Here is a 24,043-nt window from a genome sequence, read left to right as displayed (position 1 = left end):
TACTGACAGTAATGAGAGAGATGTGACTGAAGGCTCCACACAATGTGCTGTCAACTCAGGTCCAGTCACCATCAATAGACTCTGATCAGCCTCCACAGTCACATGTTATTACTGTCAAAACACACACACACACACACACACACACACACACACACACACACACACACACACACACACACACACACACACACACACACACACACACACACACACACACACACACACACACACACACACACACACACACAGGCTGCTGTGGTGACGGGCGACTGCATTGGATGAGCGTAGATGATGGACTGACAGTTGGAGTTTCTTTGCCGACACAAAGGAAAATGTCTTTCTGCTTAATGCTGCCTGCTCCACAAACTCAACCCTCTGAGCATATAACACACACAGAGTCTACACATCACAACGTTTAAAGTTAAAAGATAAAGAAAATGATGAAGACAAATACTGTAATGTCATCATTTACTTATCAAAATTGGAATTAAGCTGGAAAGCTTTAGGAGTGTTGCTTTAGGAGATATCTGAAAACAAACAGCAGCATCTCCATCAAGAGGCAGTTCAGTACAATGATAACGATGTGATTCGGTGTTACAGAACGACTGTGCAGTGGTGTTCCAGTTGGACTCCTGTGCTTTTAATGCGACTATTGGAAAGTGTGCGTGCACAACCGTGTGAGTGTTTGCACGAGTCCTGATTGTATTTAACAGTCTGTCAATATATTGATATTTCCACAGATGATCCACTGACCATCTGCAGGAGTCCTGTGACCCTGCAGGCTCTTCAACACGTTGCATCACTGCAGCCAGTCTGTTGGTAAGTTAACCTCTCCTCACTCCCCAAGATGTCTCTCATTTCTAAATATATACGTAGAAAAGAAGCGTGTAAACTGGCTCTGAGGGTTTCTGAGGTAGACTCCTACCGCTGGACACCTGCTCAGAGTCAGACAGGCAGATGACAGGGACGCCTCTCGGGGGCTTTTAAGGGCTGCGTGCCGTGTTGCCCTGACCCTTGTTTCCCCTGGGGCGGCCCTAAACCCCCCCCCCCCCCCCCCTTGTTTCACTACATTAAGCCTCATTCAACAGTCATCATCCGGCCTTGTTTAACATCCGATCAGGAGAGGAAGCCAGACGGTCGTGTTTCGCCTCATAAAAACACGGCAGCTGGTCTCCCAGAAGACACCAAAGATACTCACAAGTGTGTAGATCATGTCTGCATCTATCAATCTATCCGTCTATACATCTATTTATCTACTTATGAGAAGTTGAGAATAGAAGTTGGCCTTCAGACTCAAAATGATATTTGCATGTAGCCGTATAACGGTAACCATCTCTAGAATAACTAAAGGTTTTGTATTTCAGAGCAAAATTAGTTTTATCTTCCTTCTTCTCATTACCCAGCATGCCTCTCTCTGAATGTAACTATGAAGATGCTGTGACCTTTGATCTCCTCACTTATATGTTTCCTGTGGTATGAAGTGAAACTTATTCTGCAAGTCAACCCATTAACTGTCTCTTCCCACTGATCCAAAGCTGCTGCTAAACTCTGGTTGTATCTTCCGTGTTTAGTTTCTTCAATACTTCACGTTGCTGTGTAGACGTATGAAACGCTTTCAGATTACTTCTGTTCATATGGAGTTGTATTTATTTGTTGTATATATTTGTTGTATTTATTTGTTGTATATATTTGTTGTATTTATTTGTTGTATATATTTGTTGTATATATTTGTTGTATATATTTGTTGTATATATTATTATATTCATTGTTTTCACAGGAAATCAGAACTGAGAATGATTTAAGTTTTCACAAACTCCTTCTAGATGACAGTATTTTGTACATTATAAAAAATATATATATCACCAGTTAACATTGTCAACAGCTGGTAAGATGCTTTAATTCAGGGATTTTGATAAACATTTTGAGAAACTTCGACCCAAAGAATTCCTGAGCTGGGATCATAAAACTTGGCCGGACAAACTTGCTTCACAACATCTTAATTTCCCTTAAAAAAAGATTCCCATGATTCACCTGCTGGTTAATCTCCAGATACCTTGTGGTTACAGAAACGTCCACAGTCAGCTACTTAACATGTCAATGACTCTCTACCCGACAACCAATAGGCAGGGAGACAGATTCTCTGGTGGTAAACATCACTGATGACCAGGCATGGGAACTATCAGTAACTACTGACATCAGCTCCGACATCTTAACCTGCTAATGTTTGCTCAAGGGTAATAACTGTGTGTGTACTGTGTGTGTGTAATGTGTGTGTGTGTGTGTGTGTGTGTGTGTGTGTGTGTGTGTGTGTGTGTGCGCGTGAATATCTGCACTCACTTTGTGTTTGTTTGGTTTGATGCATCGGATGAAGAACGGGTTGGAGGTGCTGAGTGTGGCCATCAGGGAGTGCAAAGAATCCTGCAACAAAGCAAACACTTCTGTTACTATGGTATTACTACCATCACTGATATTCCTTCTAGTACTACTGCAGCTACTACTTATAATACTGTGACTACTAGTATGTGTTCTACATCTACTCATAATAGAGGTGGTACTACACCTACTGATGCTACTACCATCACTGTACTAAATATATCAATATATATAAAGTTAGGGTTTCAAAAGGGTTCCTGCTGAAGGGCTGAGGTTCTACCCAGAACCATTTCCATCTGAAGAACCATTTTTGGAAGAAAGAGTTCTTCAAGGGTTGTTGAACACAAAACCCCAAAAACTGTGATGGTGAACCAGGACTGTTGTGGGTCTAAGCTGCACCACATCAGCCCCGGTCATTGTATTAAAGCACCGATAGTGTTTGAAGAGAGTATATTTGTGACTTACCTTGAACTGGGTGCTGACTGTGGGCCGTCTGTGCTTGGAGCTGCTCTTCAGAGTGTCCTGCTTGTTTCGGCTCAATACGTGTTCGAACAGATCGTAGACAAAGTCCAACCTGAGGAACGCAAAGGGGGAACAGTTGGAACACACGCTGAGAAATACTTTGAATGTTGTTACAAACAGGGAGCGATAGAAATAGTGGTGAATAAAGGTGCAGTTTGTAAATGATCAACAGGTTTGATGTGGTGAGGCTGCGGAGCCGTGCACAGATGAAATAATAAACTGAACTTGTAATAATTTGATCTGAAAAAGGGTCACGTTAGAAGCAGGAAGAGTCAACATGTTCTTCTATACCGGTGCAGTTTAAATGGAGCTCAGCAGCCATAAAAGGGAAGATGGTCGTCAGTTTGACTTCTTGCTCTCACATGACGTCTGGACACACAGATCAACATGCCGCTGAGCAAGGCATTTAATCCCCAGCTCTCTTTGTAACATATGTGAGTTACAACAGTAGAGAGGCAGAAACAAGCCTGTGTGAGGAACGCTGTGATCTACCTGCTCTCCCTCAGCAGGTTGAGGATGTCGTCTCTGAAAGTGTCTCTGTTCTTCTCCAGCATCCCCCTCACGTCGTACAACACCTACAGCCGGCCACAAGGGGGCGGCAGAGAGTTCAACAGGGACAAAGAGGAGAGGAGTTGAGTTTTCTCTCCTCAGTTTAAATTAATCAGTTTAAAGTGATGACATTTTGTAATGCTTTAATGAACTGTGTCTTTACACAAACTATACTAAAATAAAACATGCAGCACATTACCTCTCCTGCATAGTGCCTGACTCCAAAGTTGTGCACAGCAACACGAGGCTTCACGTAGAAAGAGTTCTTCTGCAGCGAGAGAAAGGAAACGGTTTGATTACTTCTGACCGACAGAGACGTCGTTAACAGAACCACCGTCACACAGAGAGAGACTTCAGACTACAAACCACGTCTGTAATCTGAACCGCAGCTGTAATAATCTGAATCTCTGAAACTGAAATGTAGTGAAATAAAAAGTAGAATATTTCCCTCTGAAATCTAGTGGAGTAGAAGTGAGAACATGGAAACACTGAAGTAAAGTATCGGCCGGACTAAACACCGATGAGATCTCCTGGGTTGTGAAATGAGAATCTTGCGGCTGAAGAACGACCAACACGTTTTCAGACGGAGACGTACCGAGTGCTGGCTGTGGAGCTTCTCCAGTAAGGTGCCGTCGGTGGCTTTGGGGAAGTGACTCTCCTCATTCATCAGTGCCAGGAGACCCAGTTTCTATGGAAACACGGAGAGGACATCCTCATCATCATCATCTTCATCTTAGTTGTTCTCAACGAGACTCATCACAAAAACACTGCTGTGACTAACAGCGTCATCATCCTACTTCCCTCTCTTGTTCTTAAATGGCCCTCGTACCTTCTCAATCAGGTCCAGACACTCTCCGTTGTCCATCCAGTTGATGTCGACCCACACCAGGCCCTCCCTGCAGGAGCAACAACAGCCAGGTCAGAGACATTTTACAGCACATGAAGAAACGGAACCATTGTTTCAGACTTATCCGAGTCTTTCAGTGGACCTCTGCCCGGAGGGAGAGGGAACACGTCACAACCAGCAGGAATATGTCGGCACCCCAGACTGAATGGATCGTGATGAACAGATGAGGCGCTTGTGTCCTACGATCAGGACCTCCAGGTTGGCGGCTAAAAGCTAATAGCTAACAGCTAACAGCTAACAGCTAACAGCTAACAGCATCCTTGTGCCGTTTCATCCAAAGAACATCCAGCCCAGAGGACACACAGTTGGTTTGAACTGTTGGTGGAGCTTTGGACCAACTGGTGACTTCATCAGCTGTGTTTTCTAAACACTGAGAAACATCAGGTAACAATTTAGTCCGAGTGGACGTGAGATGATGTTTTGGATTTTCCGTTCTGTCTGAGCCAAAACGGAGCATTTTTAACAGGTGACTTCAGCGACGTCTTATTTCCACGAGAACGTGTTCAACTCTGACAGATTCATATTAGTCCAGACAAAGCAAACATGACAACAGTCTTTAATATGGATTGGTTTTAATAAGTTATAGAAAGCCAAACAGCAGCAACTCATGGCTGGATTATGGACCGAGCCACAGGGGCCCCCCGGGGCCTCAAAGCCAAGCGTGGCCCAAGACTTCAAAAAGGAAGTTGAACGCCCGGAGCCCTCAGTGCGCACAGCACAAGATGACCACAAGGCCCCTGTGTGCTTAGAATGTGAGCTCACCAGTGGGGGCCCCCTAGACCCCTCAGCGCTTACAGAGCGAGGGTCTCTGGAGCTCCTCTGCACTTACAGAAGTTTCCAAAGTCAACGAGGTAATTGTGTTAAATGAAGTGATCTCAATATTTACTGTAGTCATTATGATTTTTGCCGTAATCAAACATGATTGAGGGGCTCCAAAAGACATGTGCCCAGGGGCCTCACAGGACCATGATCCGGCCCTGCAGCAGGTTCTTTCCTCCCTCACAACAGCTGCTACGCTTGTGTTGCTTAAAGTAGCTGAGTGGTGAAATAACTGCCACCTCAGCATGACTGTGTGATCACGACAGCGTTTAAATTGGAGATTTAGTTAAAGATATTAAATAATAGGCACATAAAGTGGAATTATCCATTTGTAATTGTAAGAAAGAAGCACAACTTTGGGGTATTATGGAAAAGTTATGCAAAGTATTTCTGGAGAAACACAACACGTTAGAGAGTTTTCTTGCCCCGTCTGGCTCTTTTAAATTAAACTCTGTTGTTCACTTTCTTTGCAGGAAAGATCAGCTCACACATAACAGCATAAACATGTAGAATTAGACTCTAATGTCTCGCAGTAACACAACGTCTCGTAACGTCAGTCGACAGAATTCTGCAGTGAAAACAACAGAACGATCGGGTGAACGACCTCCACCTACTTGTTGTACTCCAGCTGCTCCAGGGAGAAGATGTGCTTGTTGAAATATTCCTGAAGCTTCTCATTTGCATAGTTGATGTTGAACTGCTCAAAGCGGTTGACCTGCAGGGGAACAAAACGAGGCAGACATTAAGACGCAGAACACACAGACGGAGAGATAACGAAGCGAGGACCGAGGAACTGATTAACAATTAAAATACCATTAAAATACCATTAAAATACGTGGGAGACGGGGAAATTAAGGGTGAGGGATCGGATTTAATTTAATTCACTTTATTTATAGATTCTGGGTTCATATCAGACACACTAAATAACGCCTGGGTTTTTAATTTCCCCTCAGTCATCCATTCTTTGGGGGGGTTTATAGATAGTTTTGGTTAAAACGTGTTTTTATGGTAAATCTCTCCACGAGTCCAAACACACCTCGAAGTTCTCGAATCCGAAGATGTCCAGGATGCTGATGGACTTGAAGTCTTCTTTGCCTCTGATGCGGTTGTTGAGTTTTCGGATGATCCAGTTGAAACACTGGGAGTAAAGGGCCATGGCCATGGAGTCCCTGGAGTCCACCGCCTGCAGAGGAGCAGGAGGTGAACCGCTGCATCAGCACACATCAGTCAGAGCAGACACGTACTCAGTCGTGCTCCGTTAGTTTTGTCCTAGAGTATTATACCACTATATATTTAAGACAAAAGTGTAGTGTATGTAAGTACTCTTTGTTTGTAAATCATGCACCTGATGTCTATGTTGAATAAATCTTTATTCATAGTTCACTGTGTGGTTCAGTTTGTAGTAAATGATCTGAATGTCTGAGGCTGAATAACTTCTACATTGTTTAGGTTTTGATTCATCATTCATGACACTAAGTATGATATACTCATGTGCTCTGTGTGGTGTTATGTTATTAACATGGTTCTAGCTTCTCATATTTACTGCCTCTCTCTGTTTTATCATTATAAACTGAATATATTTGGGTTTTGGACTGCTGGTCAGACAAAACAACATATTTGAAGACATCACCTTGGGCTCAGGGAACATGAGATATGAGATAGCCTCCTATATGTTTATACAACCAGACTATAAACAATGAAGGAGAAGAAACCAAACCTCAGGCCTGAAACAAAGTGTTCGCTGTGAGTCTACAGACAGATTAACAGTAACACAGAGGTTAGTCTGTGGATCACCAGAGGTTATTAGTACACAGGTGAGCTGACTGGACTTCACTCACCTGTTCCACGGTGAGCGGTGTGCAGATCTCCTCACCCCTGAGGATCATGGACCGGTGGGTCAGGACCTCGGCCAGCTGATCTGGGTTCAGCCCCAGGAGGTCAGACGTTCGGCTGAGAGCAGCTGATGGAGGGAACACAACGTTAGGAAGAGATGTCTGCTTATAAACATTCTGCTTTTACTCCCAGTCGCAGTCATTCATCTAACTAAGCAGGAATGTTTAGTCAGGGATTAGTAGAGAAATAACTACTTAATAACTGGCGCTGTTGTCTCTAAACAAAGGAGGAAGTTCGTGAGGAGAAACTCTCGGACCTGATTTGGAGGAGACCTGCGCTCCTCCGGCCGTCATGAACTCGATGTTCCCGGCTTGGAGAACCCCGGCCAGGAGGCGCAGGATCTCCCCGATGTTCTCCTCCGTGAACTGCATCGTCCGCATGGCATTCTGGGAACCACAGACACACAAAGATGAGAATAGAAACCGTCAGGTGGCAGCTTCACGTTCTCGCTGGTGTTTGAACTCCTCAGCAGCTCATTTAGGTTCTTTTGGGACTGAACGGATCTCTGAAGCTCAATCGGTGTTCAGCAGCTGATTAGTCTTTTGGGTGTTCTGGAGGTTTGGACTGACGTGTCTGCTGGTTTGGAAGCTGTGGCTTTAACTTTTCAGAGAGTTTTATCCTCTGAATAAATGAATGAATTAGTCCCACAGACATATAATTCATGCAAATATATGTGGGAAATCAAATCAAAGGTTCTTGTAATACAATATATATAACGTGCAAGAATACATCATTATTTAAAAACAACGTTTTGAGACATTTGTCATTTTCGACATTTCAAAACAATGAATCAAAAAAGAATCCCGAGATTAATATGTCTGGACAACAAATGTAACTTCCCCTCAGACGAGTGAACGTAGTGTCAGTGTGTCTGAAATGTAAACATGTTTAGTGATGGAGCCGGCTGAGTCCTGCGGACCTGAACGTCCTGGAAGGTGTCGCTGTCGTTGACGGAGTTGTCAGCGAGGCAGCTGGACTGTCTCAGGTAGTGGTAGCTGGCAGGCTGGCCCAACGCGAACGCCTCTGCAACCACACGAACACACACGAACACACACAAACACACACGAACACAAACACACACGAACACACACACACGAACACACACAAACACACACGGAGGTTCTCACCGTCAGACAATACATCACTGTTCATGTTAACGCTGTATTATCTCTGCTCGTACAGGAGATAGGGTCACACATGTAACTCAGAGACGTCACCATGGACCTTCACCAGTTCATTACTCACATTAAGAGGATTATTTATTGTATTACAATGTGCAAATATGTAAATGAGGCATTATCTTTGGTAACGTTTGGTGAAATAAGAAGAAATCTACAGACGCAAACAGACAAAGTAGTAAAATAAATGTTTTCTCTTCATTAGTCTGAAAGAAGACGAGTTATGGAAGAAAAATAGACCAAAATCTCTGAATAGACACGTGCTATTGCATGAAGTTTCTCCCTTTAACACTTGGAAATAAACACAAAGGTTCACATGGACACAACATGTTTATTATATATATATATTTAATATCGTTCCTCTGTATTTTGCATGAGGTCTGGTTCAGTGGGACTCACCTCTCTGCTGGCTGCTGGTTCCTGCTAACAGGGCGTAGAAGATGTGGTAGTTTCTCTCCCCCGGGTTCTGACTGACCACTCGGTTCTGTGGGGAACCAGAAGAACCGCTATTAAGAATTCATATTCATATCAACACACACACACACACACACACACACACACACGTCTTACAGTGGTACTCACACCAACAGACATCCTCTGAGCATGAATCACTAACCCGCTGCATGTTTGATAGAATGCTTCATACACAGAGATCAGAAGAACATTGTGCTGCATTCGTGGGTTTAGAAGTGTTTGTTTTTACACCATTGAGACTGTGGGAGGAGCCTTTATCTGATGGAGTGTCACTTTAAATGCGATTACAGACGTGGAAGCAGGAAGGACACTCACCTTTTCTAAGAGGTCTGTGGTCAGAAAGCGTGTGAGTCAAGGACAACAACAGCTGGAGAACACCAGAGTGATGAGGGATTCAGAACAAGAAGTCATTTGGATTTACATGAGCAAACACATGATAGATTTGAATGAGTCGCAGCATCACTCTGCACCTCGTCACAGAGGGAAAGGACGCTGCGAGTGGGGTGTTAAGGATACAGTCAACGATCCGGCCTCCCTGGATGTTGCCCTTCTGGCTGAAATGCAGCTGGACAAACTTCCCAAAGCGGCTGGAGTTGTTGTTGTAGACGGTCTTGGCGTTTCCAAAGGCCTCCATGATGGGACTGGGGGGGGGCAGGAGCGGGGTCATTAACCAGGCGACGGAAAGAGAAAAGAGGTTCTCTGGAAATGAAAACTGTCTGAAATAGTCGACCATCAGTATCATCACCTGCTCTCCAGCAGAGCCTCCTCCACGTGGGACGTCCTGTCTCTGGACGACACCTCCATGGAGTGCTGGCTCATGGCCGACAGGAACTTCAGGATCAGCTTGGTGCTCTCGGTCTTCCCAGCGCCGCTCTCTCCACTGGGGGGGGGGGGGGGGTAAACACACGAGTCATAAGATTACTGAAGGTGGTGAGAGACGACACGACTCCCCCACACGGGTATCGGTGATTGATTATCTTTATTTCATATATATACTTAATCTTCTTCTTGTTATAGAAAACAATATCGACGTTATTCTTCGTCTAGTTATTGATGAATTAGTATTTTCTGTGGTAGTAGCAGATGTAGCAGTACTTGTAGTAGCAGTACTTGTAGTAGCAGTAGTACTACAAGCAGTGGTGATATAACAAGACAAACATGTCTACTGTATGTTTTACATGTTTTAGGAAGTAGGCCGCTGAAATAAATACAGTTATAGAGGCTGAAGAGCCCTCGAGAGGTCAGTTATGTTACAGAAATACTGAAGGTTTGAACCCTGCATGGCGTGTGTGTCTACAGTGATATGAACTTTTGATTATAGGAGCAAAGAAAATCTCTTCATTTAAGATGAGTCTGTGTGTCTTTGGTTTAAACTCACGTTCACTTACAACTAACTGTATCACACGTGAATGAATCACTGCTGATGCATCATGGGAAATATTCCAGCACTCGACCACTAGATGGCGCACTAGGACACCGCTGACGAGGATGCAACAGCAGACCAGCAGGCCTGAACATGGGAGTGATGGTAGTTATGGATATTTTTGTGTTTTTGATTTTTAACAATAGTAAATCCCAGAGGGTCATTAAACACAACACAATAAACAAGATAGAAAAACTAAATCTAAGAATCACCCACCAGATCTGTGGTTATTACATCATACCTCCCACTTCAGTAACGGGTAACAGACGTTATAAGAACCCTCTCACACACCTCCGGGGACATTTAAGACAAACCTGGCAACCCACACAGTGAAGTCCAGGCTGGTTAATCATTGACCTGGAAACCTTTCTCACAGACACCGAGAGAAGCTCTTGAGCAATAAATCTGTCCCCAAACAACGACACACATTATTCAACACAAACAGGACGCTTCACAGAAAGAGTGTCCTTCACAATGAACAACACCGAGACCTTTAGAAGACACGCTGCTGCTCGTAGACACAAACAATAACTAGAGGAACAGATCGTTTCTTGTATGAAGGAATGCTTGAGAAACCAATTTAGGTTGGTGACGTGCATACAGTTTCATCTTCTTCATGTTTTATTACCTCTGCTGTTTTAAAATCAATCTAAAACTACATCACCAGACTATGTAACTACCAGCCTGCAGTGTCTGACGGTACGAACACATTAAAACCTTAAAACACCAGAGTACGTGTTTTATTTAATGTTTTAAAATCCTCTCCGTGGCTTCTTAATTGTAACACGAGTGTTGCTCCTCACGTCTGTGAACGTGTTGTGGGAGTAGGTGTGCTTGATGTGAGTAAACAGAACTCTTGGTGTGGATAATGGCTGGGTGGGGTGGCTCCCCGCGGGGCGGTGCGGTCTGAGGACTGTCAAGGGAAGTGTTCAGAGAGGCCTGCAGGCCGCTTCTCCTGCTGCACAGAAAGAGGTTTATTCTTGGTTTTTTGGGGGTTTGCAGTCTGCTTGTGAGCAGGAGCTGATCAGACACGAAGAGGGCAGCCGGCTGAAAGTCAAGCTGTGTGACGGGTGATGTCAGAGACTGAAGACGTCACGAGTGCTTTGCAGAACAAAGATGTGGAACATGTTTCTACAAAAGAGGAGAACCCTGCAGAACCCGTTGAATTTAAACGATATTAACATGCGAGTGTTGGGATTGCAGAGCAGAGATGAAACACTGACATTTAAACATGACAAGAAAGAAAGAATATAGAACTCCCTCCATTTGAATCTATGCACGATATTGTTGTGATATTATCCATATTTTTGGATTCAGAGCTGAAATGATCAGTGAACTCATTGATTAGTCGGCCGACAGAAGAAAATGATTCATTGTTTGAGGATTTGCTGCTTTTCTCTGACATTAAACTCAACATATTTGGGTTTTGCACTGTTGGTCGAACAAGACAAGTAAAATGAACGCATCAACTTGGACATTTCATAGACTGAATGATTGATAAATGAAACAATGAATCAATACAATGATGTGCAGGCTCCCATCTTTAAAGAATCCCATTGTATCGGTCCAATAAGGTCAGTTAATACGTTAAAAACGTCCTTAATGTTTAAGGAACCATTGTCAAAGTGGAGGCCTGTTTTACATGTTCAATGTGTGAGTTACAGAAGAGGCAGTGAGCAGCATATATACAGACTACGTTACAACATATCTCTCCTCACGGGGCGTTCAGGGACCTGACGAAACCTTCATACCATAAAGTCACGACTCTGTAAAAAAACATCCACGCTCTCCTTCACCTCTCCTGACTCTCACCGCTGGACACTAATCTAATAACGCAGGAACGTTCTTTGTTTCTTTGCCTTTAAAGTCCTGAAGCAGGAGGCAGACGTTTGGGATCTTTAGACGGTCAAACTCCAACACAAACAAAAACATCTTGAATGGAGTTCTGTTCTAATACAAACATTCACTGTGACGGGGGAGCAGGTCATATGTAACATGTACTGTGTTGAGTTATGGATTCTTTAAGTGGTCACATTAGATATTTTATCATAATCAGGATTTGATCCAACTTTAGATTTGGACAGTTTTTAAGTGGAGGCCGTCGATTCATCATCAGCATGTTTTAATAAATCAACATCATATTTTTATCTCATCTCACGACTATAAACCTTTTTTTAAAGACATTTTTACAGTAATTCACAGACTTTCAATGAAAAAGGCACAAAAGAAGTTGAGATACAATCTTTACATGTAAATAGACTGTAATAAAGGTTTTATTTCTTGCATATTTCTTCTGTATTTGCATATATTTTTTTATATATGCAACCTGCTTTCAAGTTTCAAACTCTACTGATTTTAAACTGATTTTATGAAGCGTGAAACCAGAACTCCTCCTGGTCAGGTTGAATATTGATAGAAGTGTAGTTCGTAGTGAGAACGTTATGTAAACATGTGACAGGGAGAACATACGTACATAGAGTACAACCAGAACCCGTCTATCCTCATCATCTGTCTTTGGGACGGCATGTTGTGCAACACTGTTTGCTTTAGCCGTGCGGTTTAAATAAAGTTGAACTTGAATGTCACGCATGAGCCGTGCAGCATGATCGCTCATATCCCCGGAGTCAGTGGCACGTTCCCGATGGACCGGAGACAGGGCTGGAGAAGGTAAACTCTCAGGGCGTCTGGCTGTAGCTGGAGACGTGACCGCGCTGCACATGTGGACAGATGTTACTCCAGGACGAGCTGCGTTTAAGACACTCCATGTGGGAAAGTGAGGTTTGTAGTATGTTTTAAACATCAATATGTCATTAGCTGTGTCGCCATTTACATATTTTATTCTGACGTATCGCATTAGAAAAGCTGTATCAAAACAGTGAAATTTGATAAAACGTCCTCATCTGCAAAAAGACGTTTTTAGGCTCGATTGAGGTTTTTTTTGTCGATGCCCTAAATGGAAACTTTTTTGCTGAATGAATTCTGAAGCAGAGAAGATTTAACTCACATGACTGATCAGCTGTTTCCTGGATATATATTTATATTGTCTTCGTCTCCAGACAACATGAAAGAACAATTAAAACGTGTCCAACTGACACAGCTTCCTGAAGACCTCTTTCCAACCTCCAGTTCTTCTTCTACTCTGTTTACTGAGGTTACAGAGATGCCTCCATCATTTCACTATCTGCCTTCAACGAAACACCCAACAGCTTTAACCCCGTTTGTTCTGGAACATCAGAGCTTTTTCTCCAGTTTTCCGGGAATATATCAGAATGTGGGGTGTTCTCTTCTGCCCCCTAGTGGCCAAAACCTCATTGATGCAGCTTTAAAGTTTGGGTCTTTGTACGATTGTAATAATATTTCTGTAAAGCCAAATAAATACAAGCAGAACCGAGCTTTGCTTTTATGTTTTTACTCATACATCTTTTTCACTCATTTCTTTATTATATGTATCTGACATTTACGTGTCCTTCGTTTCTTATCCTCATCGTTACACGTTGGTCTTAAACACCTGATAAGTCATTGATATGGATGCGTTCCTCTGAATTTCCCTCTGTGTCATTCTGACAGCGCTTCTGTTGTAGTTCAGGAGACAGAGAAGGACTTCACCATATCTGATATCTCTGCTTTTAAGTAAGAAAGACCAGCTGTACAGACTCCAGTCTGTGTGCTGGGGGTCTTCATTACAGTCCACACAGTGGCTCTCTCCACCAGTGGGTCAAACCTTCTTACAGAGGTTGGATCTTTCTTTAAAGGGCTCTGTGTGTAACTCATTTAAATAGCTTTGACTACAGTGATGGTCAAATGTGAAAGGACCTGCTGAATGTAACTCATTTAAAAGAGCTCTGGCAGCATGCCGGCTTATCCAAACTAGGACACACACAACTAAACAGCACCCTGCCTTTTGTCCTAATCCCTGGCCCTCCACATGCTGTTGCCACCCAAGGTAACACCCCCCCCCCCCCCCCACACACACACAGGCAGGAAGGAGGGAGCCTTCAGCGGAGCGTCTGAGCGTGTTGGATAAACTCTGGACCTCACCCAGGCCTTTTGTACCGAGGAGCAGAGCCAAAGAGCTTCTGAGCAGGGAGGAGAAACTGAGACGAAAAGTGAAACAATCCGTCTACTCGTCATTTAATCTGGTGTTAAGTCTTCTTAACAACTGAGGAACTGAAACGATCTCATCTAACTGCCTGCTTGTTTAAAGTTTAAGATGAGATCACTTGTTAAGATGGAGTCTATGAGCACGACGCCTGCAGAGCAGCCTGGCAGACTTTACATGAGACTGTATATGAGAAGTGGACATTGTCGCCGTGACCATGTGGACTACAGTTTTGCCCGTCGCCATCATGGTTTTAAGCCGTTGCCATCTTGGTTATTGGCCGCCGCCATTTTGCTTTATTGGAACCAAAAGTGACGAGTTAGTATCAATCCAACTGCCTTTCTTGGCAAGACCCTGTGGGATCGGCCAGGCGTCCGAGCTCGCCGAGCTACAGGTAGCCTGTTTAGTTTCAGGTCATATTTGACCGATGAGCTATCCTGAACATAATCACTCGAGGTCACTGCCTGACATCAACCAATCGTATCTGCCTCAACTAGCTAGGCAGGGCGGGTCTTACCGAGATGAGCAGTGGGATTCACAACTACGTGATTACGTGACACAAGAGGGTGGAGCTACCGAATGCTGAGTAAAAGGCGACTAACATGTTACAATTTACTTTCATGAAGTGAGAACACACTGTGAAAGATTTAAAGTTATAAGCCGCCCTAAAGCATCCCCTGCTTTATGGTCTGTTTGACTCTAAATGGACCATAATGTACTAAATGAACATCATGCTGTATTGAAGAAGACTTGAAACTAGAGATTGAGACCATAAACTCATGTTTACAATGTTTACTGAGGTAATAAATCAAGAGAGAAGTAGAGTCATTTTCTCATAGACTTCTATACAACCAGAGGAGTCGCCCCCTGGTGGACACTAGAGAGAATGCAAGAAAGAAGAGGTTTCCACCTGGTTGTACCACACTGCCAGAAATATTAAAGACAAAACTCCTGTAAGCATCAGCTTCACTTTCTAGACGATAGCATGCTAACATGTGAAGGACGGAGCTATACAGGTTGATTTACGTCTACTTACATGAATACATTTGTATATTTTTTTCCATCATTGGGGAAGAAACTGAAGTAGAATGTGAGACTGTACTTTCAGACTGGAACCTAAAAACCCACTGAGTGTGTTTGTTCAGCCCCACAAACCTCAAGAATCCAACGTGAACTCATGAACGAAGCCAAACTATTTCCCTTTGAGGCACTAAGCCTCGTCCTCACTCACTCATGAACGCCTCTAATTTATGCGATTCAATAAAAGAGACAAAAAAACAAATACCAATGTTAGTCACAAACGGAAAAAGTTCAGTTTCAATAACCGCCGGCCTCATGTTACACCTAAAACAAACACGGTTAGATATGTCTCCTTCCCATCATGCTCTCCTCCTCTCTGCTGAGGCATTCCTTTGGTCACAGCCGAGTTATTAATCTGACTCGCGGTGCAGAGGACGCAGATAAAGCCGGCTGAATCCCAAGAGTAAACCCCTCAGGTGTGTTGTTGCTGGGCTTTGCCGCGGGGGCTTTGGTGACCCCCGGATGCCTGAGTGATTACCGAGGCTGGAGAGTCTTGAGTCTGACCTCACACCCACCTCTGGGGTCAGGAGGTCGGGGACAGGCTGCTGGGTCGGGGATAACACCCTCAGCGCCATTTAATCAAATCTGGGCTGTTCTGGGACACAACGGCAGCCGGTCAGAATGCACTCTGACCGTTGGATATCTCCTAGAAGGGCTGCAAGTCGTTTCTTGCAAAAATCTCCCAAATGAAATGACAAAATATGTTTAGTTTTATTCCAACAACACGGACAGCAGCTCAAACAGATGTGACTCGTGTAACTCTGCTGGCATCACGTTCGGTGTGTGCGTTCTGGCTTCCTAAACACACACACACACACACACACACACACACACACACACACTGTGCTTTGTTAGCTTTTCTGCTGTTGTCGATGAATTTAGTAGTAAATTTCTTCTGATTCAAATCAAAACGTTATGAATTTGAAAGTTTTGTCAGCGTTTACCTTTTAACCCTTTTAACCCTTTTAACCTTCATCCTACCGACATTAAACACAGTGAACAGAATAAACTACTGTAAGAAACAACCATCAGAGAAAGATGGTAACATATTTCTTCTGAAAACATTATTAGTACCATAATTAATGTCATCTGGAGAAAAGAAAAAAGACTATTATCATTGTAGGGAAGTTCATTTGCTTATTGTGTAATATGGAAACAGACGATGAGGAAATGTGTGTCTGCCTCCTTCACGATGACTGACCGAGCGTCTCTACCCCACAGAGAGAGTCGTCCTTTAACTCAGGACCACGACAAACACTGTTCAATGTGATATATTAAAACTCAGGCTTCAGCTGAGGGTGGGAGGAGAACAATACGAAGCGATGAAGGTTGGTGAAGAAGTACCGGAAGGAAATTCAATCTACCCCCCCCCCGATAACAGCTGGGCAAACATCGTGTCGAGGTGCTCACCCTGGATTTGTGAAAGACTCCCCGTTGACCTATCCTGACCTAAACCATTCAGGGTCAATGCCTGACCTAAACCAGTTACCTTCTACACGGACCCTGTGCACACTCGACTGCTGAGGAAGCTCATGTGATCAAAAGCTAAAGAACAGATGCTGAACTGACTTTGAGGAGATATGTTTTTTGCTCACAATTGCATAAATCGTCTTTTTTATTGTTTGGCCAACGTTCTCCTGCAGCTGGATTCAGACAACATTGAACATGTGAGAAGCTTCTAAGTGACCGGTTCAGATGCACTTTGTGTATATTGTATATTTTTGTCGACCCAGCTCTATTGAGGTACAGAACCGTGCAGACCGGTCAAGTTCCTCCTCAGCACATTAGGAAACCATTACTTCATGGAGCTGCTTTGTGCACAGAGGCATCCTGATGTTGAAACACGAACCAAACACAATCTGTTGACACAAAGTGTTAAAAACACCAGTGTCTCATGCAGCATTAGGAGGCCCAACCCAGAGAAACAGCGCAGAGTATCAGGTCACAACAACATGCAGACTGTGTCTGCGTCTCCTGTTTATTGCTTTATTATCCAGAAGGAAAAGCTGCCATGGTGGCATCTGCTGTGTGTAATGAACGTTTGGAGTTTTTCCAGAAGTTTCTTCGTTGGCGGTTCAGAAGAAGTTTTTGCTGAAATGTGCAGCAAAAACACGACGGGGGGGGGGGGGGGGGGGGGGGGGGGCGCAGGCAGGTATCCGCATCAGTGAAAACGCAAAGTGGCATTCAAGAGCATTAATGAGCAGATGCATTGTGTTAGAGCAGTCCTCCTCTTCCTCCTCCTCCTCCTCCTCCTCCTCCTCCTCCTCCTCCTCCTCCTCCTCCTCCTCCTCCTCCTCCTCCTCCTCCTCCTCCTCCTCCTCCTCCTCCTCCTCCTCCTCCTCCTCCTCCTCCTCCTCCTCCTCCTCCTCCTCCTCTACACCAGCTTGTTTCATTCGCCTCCCTCTGTCTGGATCTGATTACCCACAATCCCTCGATCCGACGAGAAAGCTTCCTGCCTTGCCTGAAAGTGCCAGCCAGCAATTTATTGCTCCTCTTCCTCACAAGAAGTGATCGTTTCTCTGTGTTACATGTTTTACGAGGGTCCGCTCCGAGACGGCTTTGGTGTTTTTTGGGGGACCGATGGGGGGAATCTGTGTGTGTGTGTGTGTGTGTGTGTGTGTGAGCATTGTGAACCAGACCACGTAGTGTGGCAGCTGGACTCTGACTCCGTGTTAAACTGATCCTCCACCCAGAATCTAACTTTAGGTATCAGACACACAAACGTTATGAGCCTGAAACCGGCCTGTAAGAAACCAAAGCGTTGGTTTACGAATGTGAACTTCTCTCACAGTTAGTACTTATGTTAGTACTTGTTGCTGCTCACTGACACTTACAGTAAATCAGAACACATAAAGTCCACTTAGTCAAAGTACTGTTTAACAGCTTTAACAGCTTTAACCCACAAGGCCTGAAATAATCTGAACCACGGTCAGTGTGAGGAACGGTGGGATAAAACACTAAGTGTAGCTGTTTCTGTAAGAGGATTGTTTGATGGGGTTTCACGTTGCCTCCCAACAATGCACCATGAACCCTGAACAGCTCTGGTCCTGAGCCCACACAGTCCGGCACACAAGCCCTCCAGGAAGAACACAAGAAAAACACAGTTCCACCGCTCCGCCCTGCAATTATTCACAGCCTCACACATCCATCACTCACAGCGGCAGAGCTGCAGCCTCTGCTTCTACTCTACGTATCAAAGCAGAGACCCGGCTCAGAACTGGACCTTCTGAAGAAACCTAAGAACATGAAACCACTCAACGTTCTCCGGAACGTTCCACTGAAGTTTTTATTGTGATAACAGTTGGTCGTATTCAGAACGGGAACATTGTATTTCAAAATGCCGGTTTTGATTCCCTGATGTTCTGTCTCTTTAAAGAGGCGTCTGAGACTCTCTCAGCTGCAGCTCCACTGACTCAGCTGGGAGTTTAGTGCCTTGCTCGAGGGGAACAATTAACTGGTTAACTACTCAGAGCTGGTAAAAATAAAAAGCAAGGGTTTAAAAGTAACTCTCACTGGCTTGAGGTCAAGAGGAGGAAGAGAGAAGTAATACTCAAACACATCAGATCTCTACTTTTAGGTTCATTATTCATTAAAAACTACATTTCTATTTCATTCAACGCTGTTTTACAAACTGGAGGCAAACATTGATGAATGAGTTTATTTAAATTGTGTGTGGGCGTTAAAGAATAATTATTAATCTTGCATGAAGGACAGGATGCAACATATAGTATATTTAAACATGCAGAGGTTTAGCTGTCATACTATGACAAATAAACTGCAACAACTTGTGTCAATCTATGTGGAAGACTTTAGCATGAGCCGCGTAACGGAGGCGTATTTGGTTGGTTGCAATCTGCCACCTCACCACTAGATGGCACTAGACTATACACGCTGCCCCTTTAAAGGGCAATTTAGTTTTATATTATGATGCTTTATCAATACAATAACTATTATTTATAACTTTATAACCAGCTAAACTGTAAAACCATCCTGTCTGACTTTCACCATACAGTCAAAAGAACTTTCCACATCAGAATATTCTTAAGTAATCAGGTTTAGAAGAGGACTGTGTGTCTCTATTGGGACACACAGTGAACCACCAGGTTGTGTTTGAGCTGAGACAACAGTAAAAGGTCACGGCTGTGGTCTGTGGTCTGTGGTCTGTCCTCCCTTTGCCTGCACGGCTCCGTGTGCTGCTGTCATGGAAAAACTACGTAACCAAACTGGTGTTTTCTTTATTTTTGTCTCAAAGCTACATATTCTGCAGTAAATGAAGTGTTTTCATAAACTCCAGGCCCTCAGAAGTAATTGAAAAATGTTCAAGAACAGATCGGATTGCTGAAGTCTCGAGGGACATTCGCCTGTTGCAGCATTAAAAGCAGCATGGACCAGTGTGAGAAGGACAAACAGGAAGCAGATCTGTAGCAGCGATACGTCTCCGTGGACAGAATGGCAGCATTGTGGAGCTCGGGGGCCTTTCCCCAACAACGATATGACATGTTTGTGTTTACGCCTCGCTGTGAGCGCCCCGGTGCACGTTCTTCCCACCGACCGACATCCTGCAGGACAAAAGAGTTGCTGTGTCCTCAGCAGAAGGACGGAGAAAACTCAGACCGGAGGACGACTGAGGGAGCACGCGAGGTGAGACTGCACACGCAGAGCTGCTGGGTTTTCACACGTCAATAGCAATGCATGGGAGTCATTCTGCTGAGTTAGCTTATTCAGGTCAAAACCAAACAAACAAGTAACCAGGTTACTGACAGAGATCATAACGCGTTTGACAAACTAACAATATTGCGCAGAAGTCCACATAATGAGGAGGTCGGGGTGGACGGTCGAGTCAAACAAACACGGGACTTTCACCCAGGAGACTGCTGTTCATGTCACGCGTGAAAAACAAAAAAAAAGTTCACCAATTTCTAATTTAAATCCATAGTTTGAGTAATGTAACAAACGTGGTCATTATAAACTAAACCCGACAAAGTAGTTCTGTTGTGTTTTTTTGTTTTGTTTTGTTGAAATTTACAACCTACGATAAAACTTCTACCGTAATCCGATATCTTCACTGTCTTCATGCAAATGTGCCTGAATTATCTGGATCGGAGAGAAGCAGGGATGTTTCTCTGGTGGACGAGCTGCTCACGTTGATCCGCCGATGCTTCAGCTACAGAGCCACGAATCAGAGCGATGGCAACACTGATGGAAGTAAACTGAGAATTCTCATCATGAATTCTCACAATGAGAACGTCGTTAGCAAAGAAAGCAAAGCCACCGTTCATAAACTCAAACCAGCTGACGTTTAAAAGTGGACATGTGGGTCTCATTACCCACAATGCCAATGAAACCGGGGCTGTAAACTAATGCCAGCTAATTATCAGAAAACTGCACCGCCCCCCCCCCCCTCACACCTCCTAACTGTTTGCATCTCATTCTGCTTGGTTTTACAAGTTTGCTGAACTAGTTGAGCTTGAACCGTTGACTGTCAGTAAACCTCACGCAGCACTTCCTGACTGACCCGTGACCAGACACGACACAGGAAAAGGTCCAATGCTGCTGAGTTCAGTTCTCTCTGGACAAAGGTGCTTTTAAGGTGCTTTCCAAAAGTCTACAAGATTTGAATGCTCCGTTTCTTGGGTGATCTTTGGTGTCTGAAGACGTCAGGCAAGACTAATATTATCAGGATGATTTCCATCAAGTGCATCTTGGAGTTATGAATCTTGAACCCTCTGAACCCCAAAGCAGTAATGGGGCATGTTTTGCTCCCGTCACATTTTTATATAGTCCTGCTCAATAACAGTTAGAATGACATAAATCATAAAAAGTCTCTCTATATCTATACATCCAGTATATATACAGTGTCTAGAAGTGTAAAAAAGAAAATGGAGGCTCTACGTGCTATTATATTGAACTAATCACATTTAACAGCCTCTACTTCCAGCCTCTCCTCTCTCTCCTCTCTCCTCTCCTCTCTCCTCCTCTCCTCTCTCCTCTCCTCCTCTCTCCTCTCTCCTCCTCTATCCTCTCTCCTCTCCTCTCTCCTCTCCTCCTCTCTCCTCTCTCCTCCTCTATCCTCTCCTCTCTCCTCTCCTCCTCTCTCCTCTCCTCTCTCCTCTCCTCCTCTCTCCTCTCTCCTCCTCTATCCTCTCTCCTCTCCTCTCCTCTCTGCTCTCTCCTCTCCTCTCCTCTCTGCTCTCTCCTCTCTCCTCTCCTCTCTCCTCTCCTCTCTCCTCTCTCCTCTCTCCTCTCTCCTCTCCTCTCTCTCCTCCTCTCTCCTCCTCTCTCCTGCTCTCTCCTCTCCTCTCTCCTCTCTCCTCTCTCCTCTCTCCTCTCCTCTCTCTCCTCCTCTCTCCTCCTCTCTCCTCTCTCTTCTCTCCTCTGTGTTCAGCAGCCTGAAGTTCAGTCAAAGTTTCACAGATTTCTTTGTCACGATCACGGCTTCACAGTTTCACTGAGGAGCTCAGAATTTAATGTTTTTCACAGAATCTGTTTGGAATAAACATTTTCTTTGAGGCGAGATGTTAAATGAGACATGAAGAATCAAATGTTTTTGTTGAAATCTCACAATGTTAAGCTTCGTTTTAGCTGCTTTTTGTGACTGAAATGTTCGTTGCACATGATGTGTTCAAAGACTGTCGGAAAGATGAAAATCTGACAATAATGACAGCTTCTGGCAGGACAACCAGTGCAGTTTTGGAGATTGTTTAAAGAAAACATGCTTTACAATCCCGCCGGCGGGTTCTGGGGTTCAGAGGGTTGTAAATAATAATAACTGATCCGTACTGCATATACAGTGACCAGGTGTGGGCGTCACGTGACTGATCAGATTAAATAAAACGTCTTTGTCCCTGGTCCCAATCAGCTCCACAGTGACATTCACAGATTCTAAATGTATTTAAACTCTTTTATTAGACTTGTGACTTTGACGTCCCCATGTCCCCAAAGGACTGATCAACGTCCACTGTCCACGTATTCAGGACACCTCGATGACCACAAACACAACAGTTCCCACAGAGTCGAGCACTGTGATGTCCCCCGCATCCAAATATTATCATTTCTGACATGTAAAAATAACTGTTTCTGAAGTCAGGAAGAAGAGGACGTCTTCGTCCGTCTGATGAAACAATGGAGCGACGGAGGATGTGAAAGTCGTCCAGCTAAAATCAAAGAGGAAGGATGTGAGGAAGGAAAGCGGCGGACAGCGGATGGAGATAGTAACTGAGTGTGTGTGTGTGTGTGTGTGTGTGTGTGTGTGTGTGCGTGTGTCGTGTGGCGGTCAGATCCTCAGAGCTGCAGCCAAACCACCCAGGAGACTTGAAACTTGATCAAAGTGTTTGGCACACGGAGGGCAGAGCGACTAAACGAGCTTAAGACCGAGGCAGTTTATTCTAACGGCCAATTAGAGGGCTCGATTTAACCTCTGACAAGAAGAGGTACGGATATCCTGACTGGCCATTCGCTGCTGGTTGGTCAGCAACACTTGGGAAACTATTAGGAGGATGTGGAGACAAAGACACGTCTCGCAATGGCAACATCTCTATACATCTAGTTAGATGTATGTGTCTGTCAGCGTGTGTGGGAGATCTTCCGCCCCCTAGTGGCAAGAAAATCCATCGGCAAAGCTTTAAAAAAGACAAACTAACCAAACGCCAAATAAAGCCGAGAGAACCAGGCGAGACCTACCTGATCAGGACACACTGGTTCTGCAGCCTCTTCCACAGCGAGCGGTAGCACTCGTTGGCCACGGCGAAGATGTGCGGGGAGATTTCGCCGAGGTGGTGCCGGCTGTACAGCTCCATCGCCGGCCGGTCGTAGAGGCCGGCGAGAGGCTGGTAAGGGTTCACCGCCGCCAGGATGGAGCCGATGTAGGTCTGGGGATCAGGAGAGACGGCGTGTTAGAACATAAGCATGAAGGAAAATATCAGCGCGCATGCATCTTAATACGTGGAACCCTGAGGAGGAGGTACGAACACGTTCACCCATGCAGTGCTGTGATCAGGTGAGTCGTTTGAAGCTGTTGAGCCAATAGCGTGTCTTTCTGAGACCAACATGCAAGAAACTAACTCACTGACTAACTTGCAACCGCTATCTGCAGCTGAGTGCAACTATGCAAGTGGCAAAGTATAAATGTTGCCTTTGTAGGCAGAACAATAGAGTCAAACAGACCAATGCAGTGTTCACATGTTGAGCTACAGGTCCTGACCGGCGAGGAGCAGAGGCGTCCTTCACAACGTCAGGAAGAGAAACCGTGTTTGGGATTCAACGTCCCAGTTGAGTTTTCAAAAGTTCAACTTCAGACTGAACAGAAGGATGCATGTAGCTATGAGAGTTTTTAAAATGAGTCTAATTTGCATTGAAATGTGACGATTTTGCACCAAATGTGTCCATATGACCTCATTTAAATACGTGCAAATATCACAGGAGCCCCGAGACGCTATTTGCTCGGCAGCGCACTTAAAGGAGCATTTCACCTTTTCGCTGGTGCTTTCTGTTGTCTTATTTGCAGAGATTTAGAGGAAGCAAAAGCTGCTCAACCCTTTTGTACATTTGCCCCCCGAGTGTTAATCAGATAACATGTCAGAAACGGAGGAGAACTGCACTGAGTGCAACTTACAGACTACATTTAAACATCGCGGTACTTAGAAAAAGAAGGAGAGTCATGCATCTCAATGAAGACGTATCTACTCTGAGGAATTGACAGTTGTTTAGCATCTGGAGAGGATAATAAA

General features: G+C 44.4%; 1 protein-coding gene across 1 annotated transcript in view; it reads right to left on the bottom strand.

Moving 5' to 3' along the window:
- myo10 (myosin X) overlaps positions 1–24,043 on the bottom strand; it is a 106,448-nt gene that overhangs the window by 24,248 nt on the left and 58,157 nt on the right. The window contains exons 4-19 of the mRNA XM_076098006.1: positions 22,998–23,185; positions 9,461–9,595; positions 9,232–9,356; positions 9,031–9,044; positions 8,641–8,725; positions 7,983–8,086; positions 7,320–7,449; positions 7,009–7,130; positions 6,207–6,353; positions 5,785–5,885; positions 4,274–4,340; positions 4,040–4,132; positions 3,644–3,712; positions 3,388–3,470; positions 2,839–2,947; positions 2,338–2,418 (exon numbers count right to left, since the gene is read on the bottom strand). Of these exons, the coding sequence (XP_075954121.1) occupies positions 2,338–2,418; positions 2,839–2,947; positions 3,388–3,470; positions 3,644–3,712; positions 4,040–4,132; positions 4,274–4,340; positions 5,785–5,885; positions 6,207–6,353; positions 7,009–7,130; positions 7,320–7,449; positions 7,983–8,086; positions 8,641–8,725; positions 9,031–9,044; positions 9,232–9,356; positions 9,461–9,595; positions 22,998–23,185 (1,653 nt within the window). The remainder of the gene's footprint in view (positions 1–2,337; positions 2,419–2,838; positions 2,948–3,387; positions 3,471–3,643; positions 3,713–4,039; positions 4,133–4,273; positions 4,341–5,784; positions 5,886–6,206; positions 6,354–7,008; positions 7,131–7,319; positions 7,450–7,982; positions 8,087–8,640; positions 8,726–9,030; positions 9,045–9,231; positions 9,357–9,460; positions 9,596–22,997; positions 23,186–24,043) is intronic.

This window comes from Anarhichas minor, unplaced genomic scaffold, assembly GCF_050575085.1.
Source record: "Anarhichas minor isolate MPS153535 unplaced genomic scaffold, ASM5057508v1 ptg000024l, whole genome shotgun sequence".
Lineage (NCBI taxonomy): Eukaryota > Metazoa > Chordata > Actinopteri > Perciformes > Anarhichadidae > Anarhichas > Anarhichas minor.
Note: the sequence above shows the minus strand (reverse complement) of the source record. Positions and strands in the feature narration are given on the sequence as shown.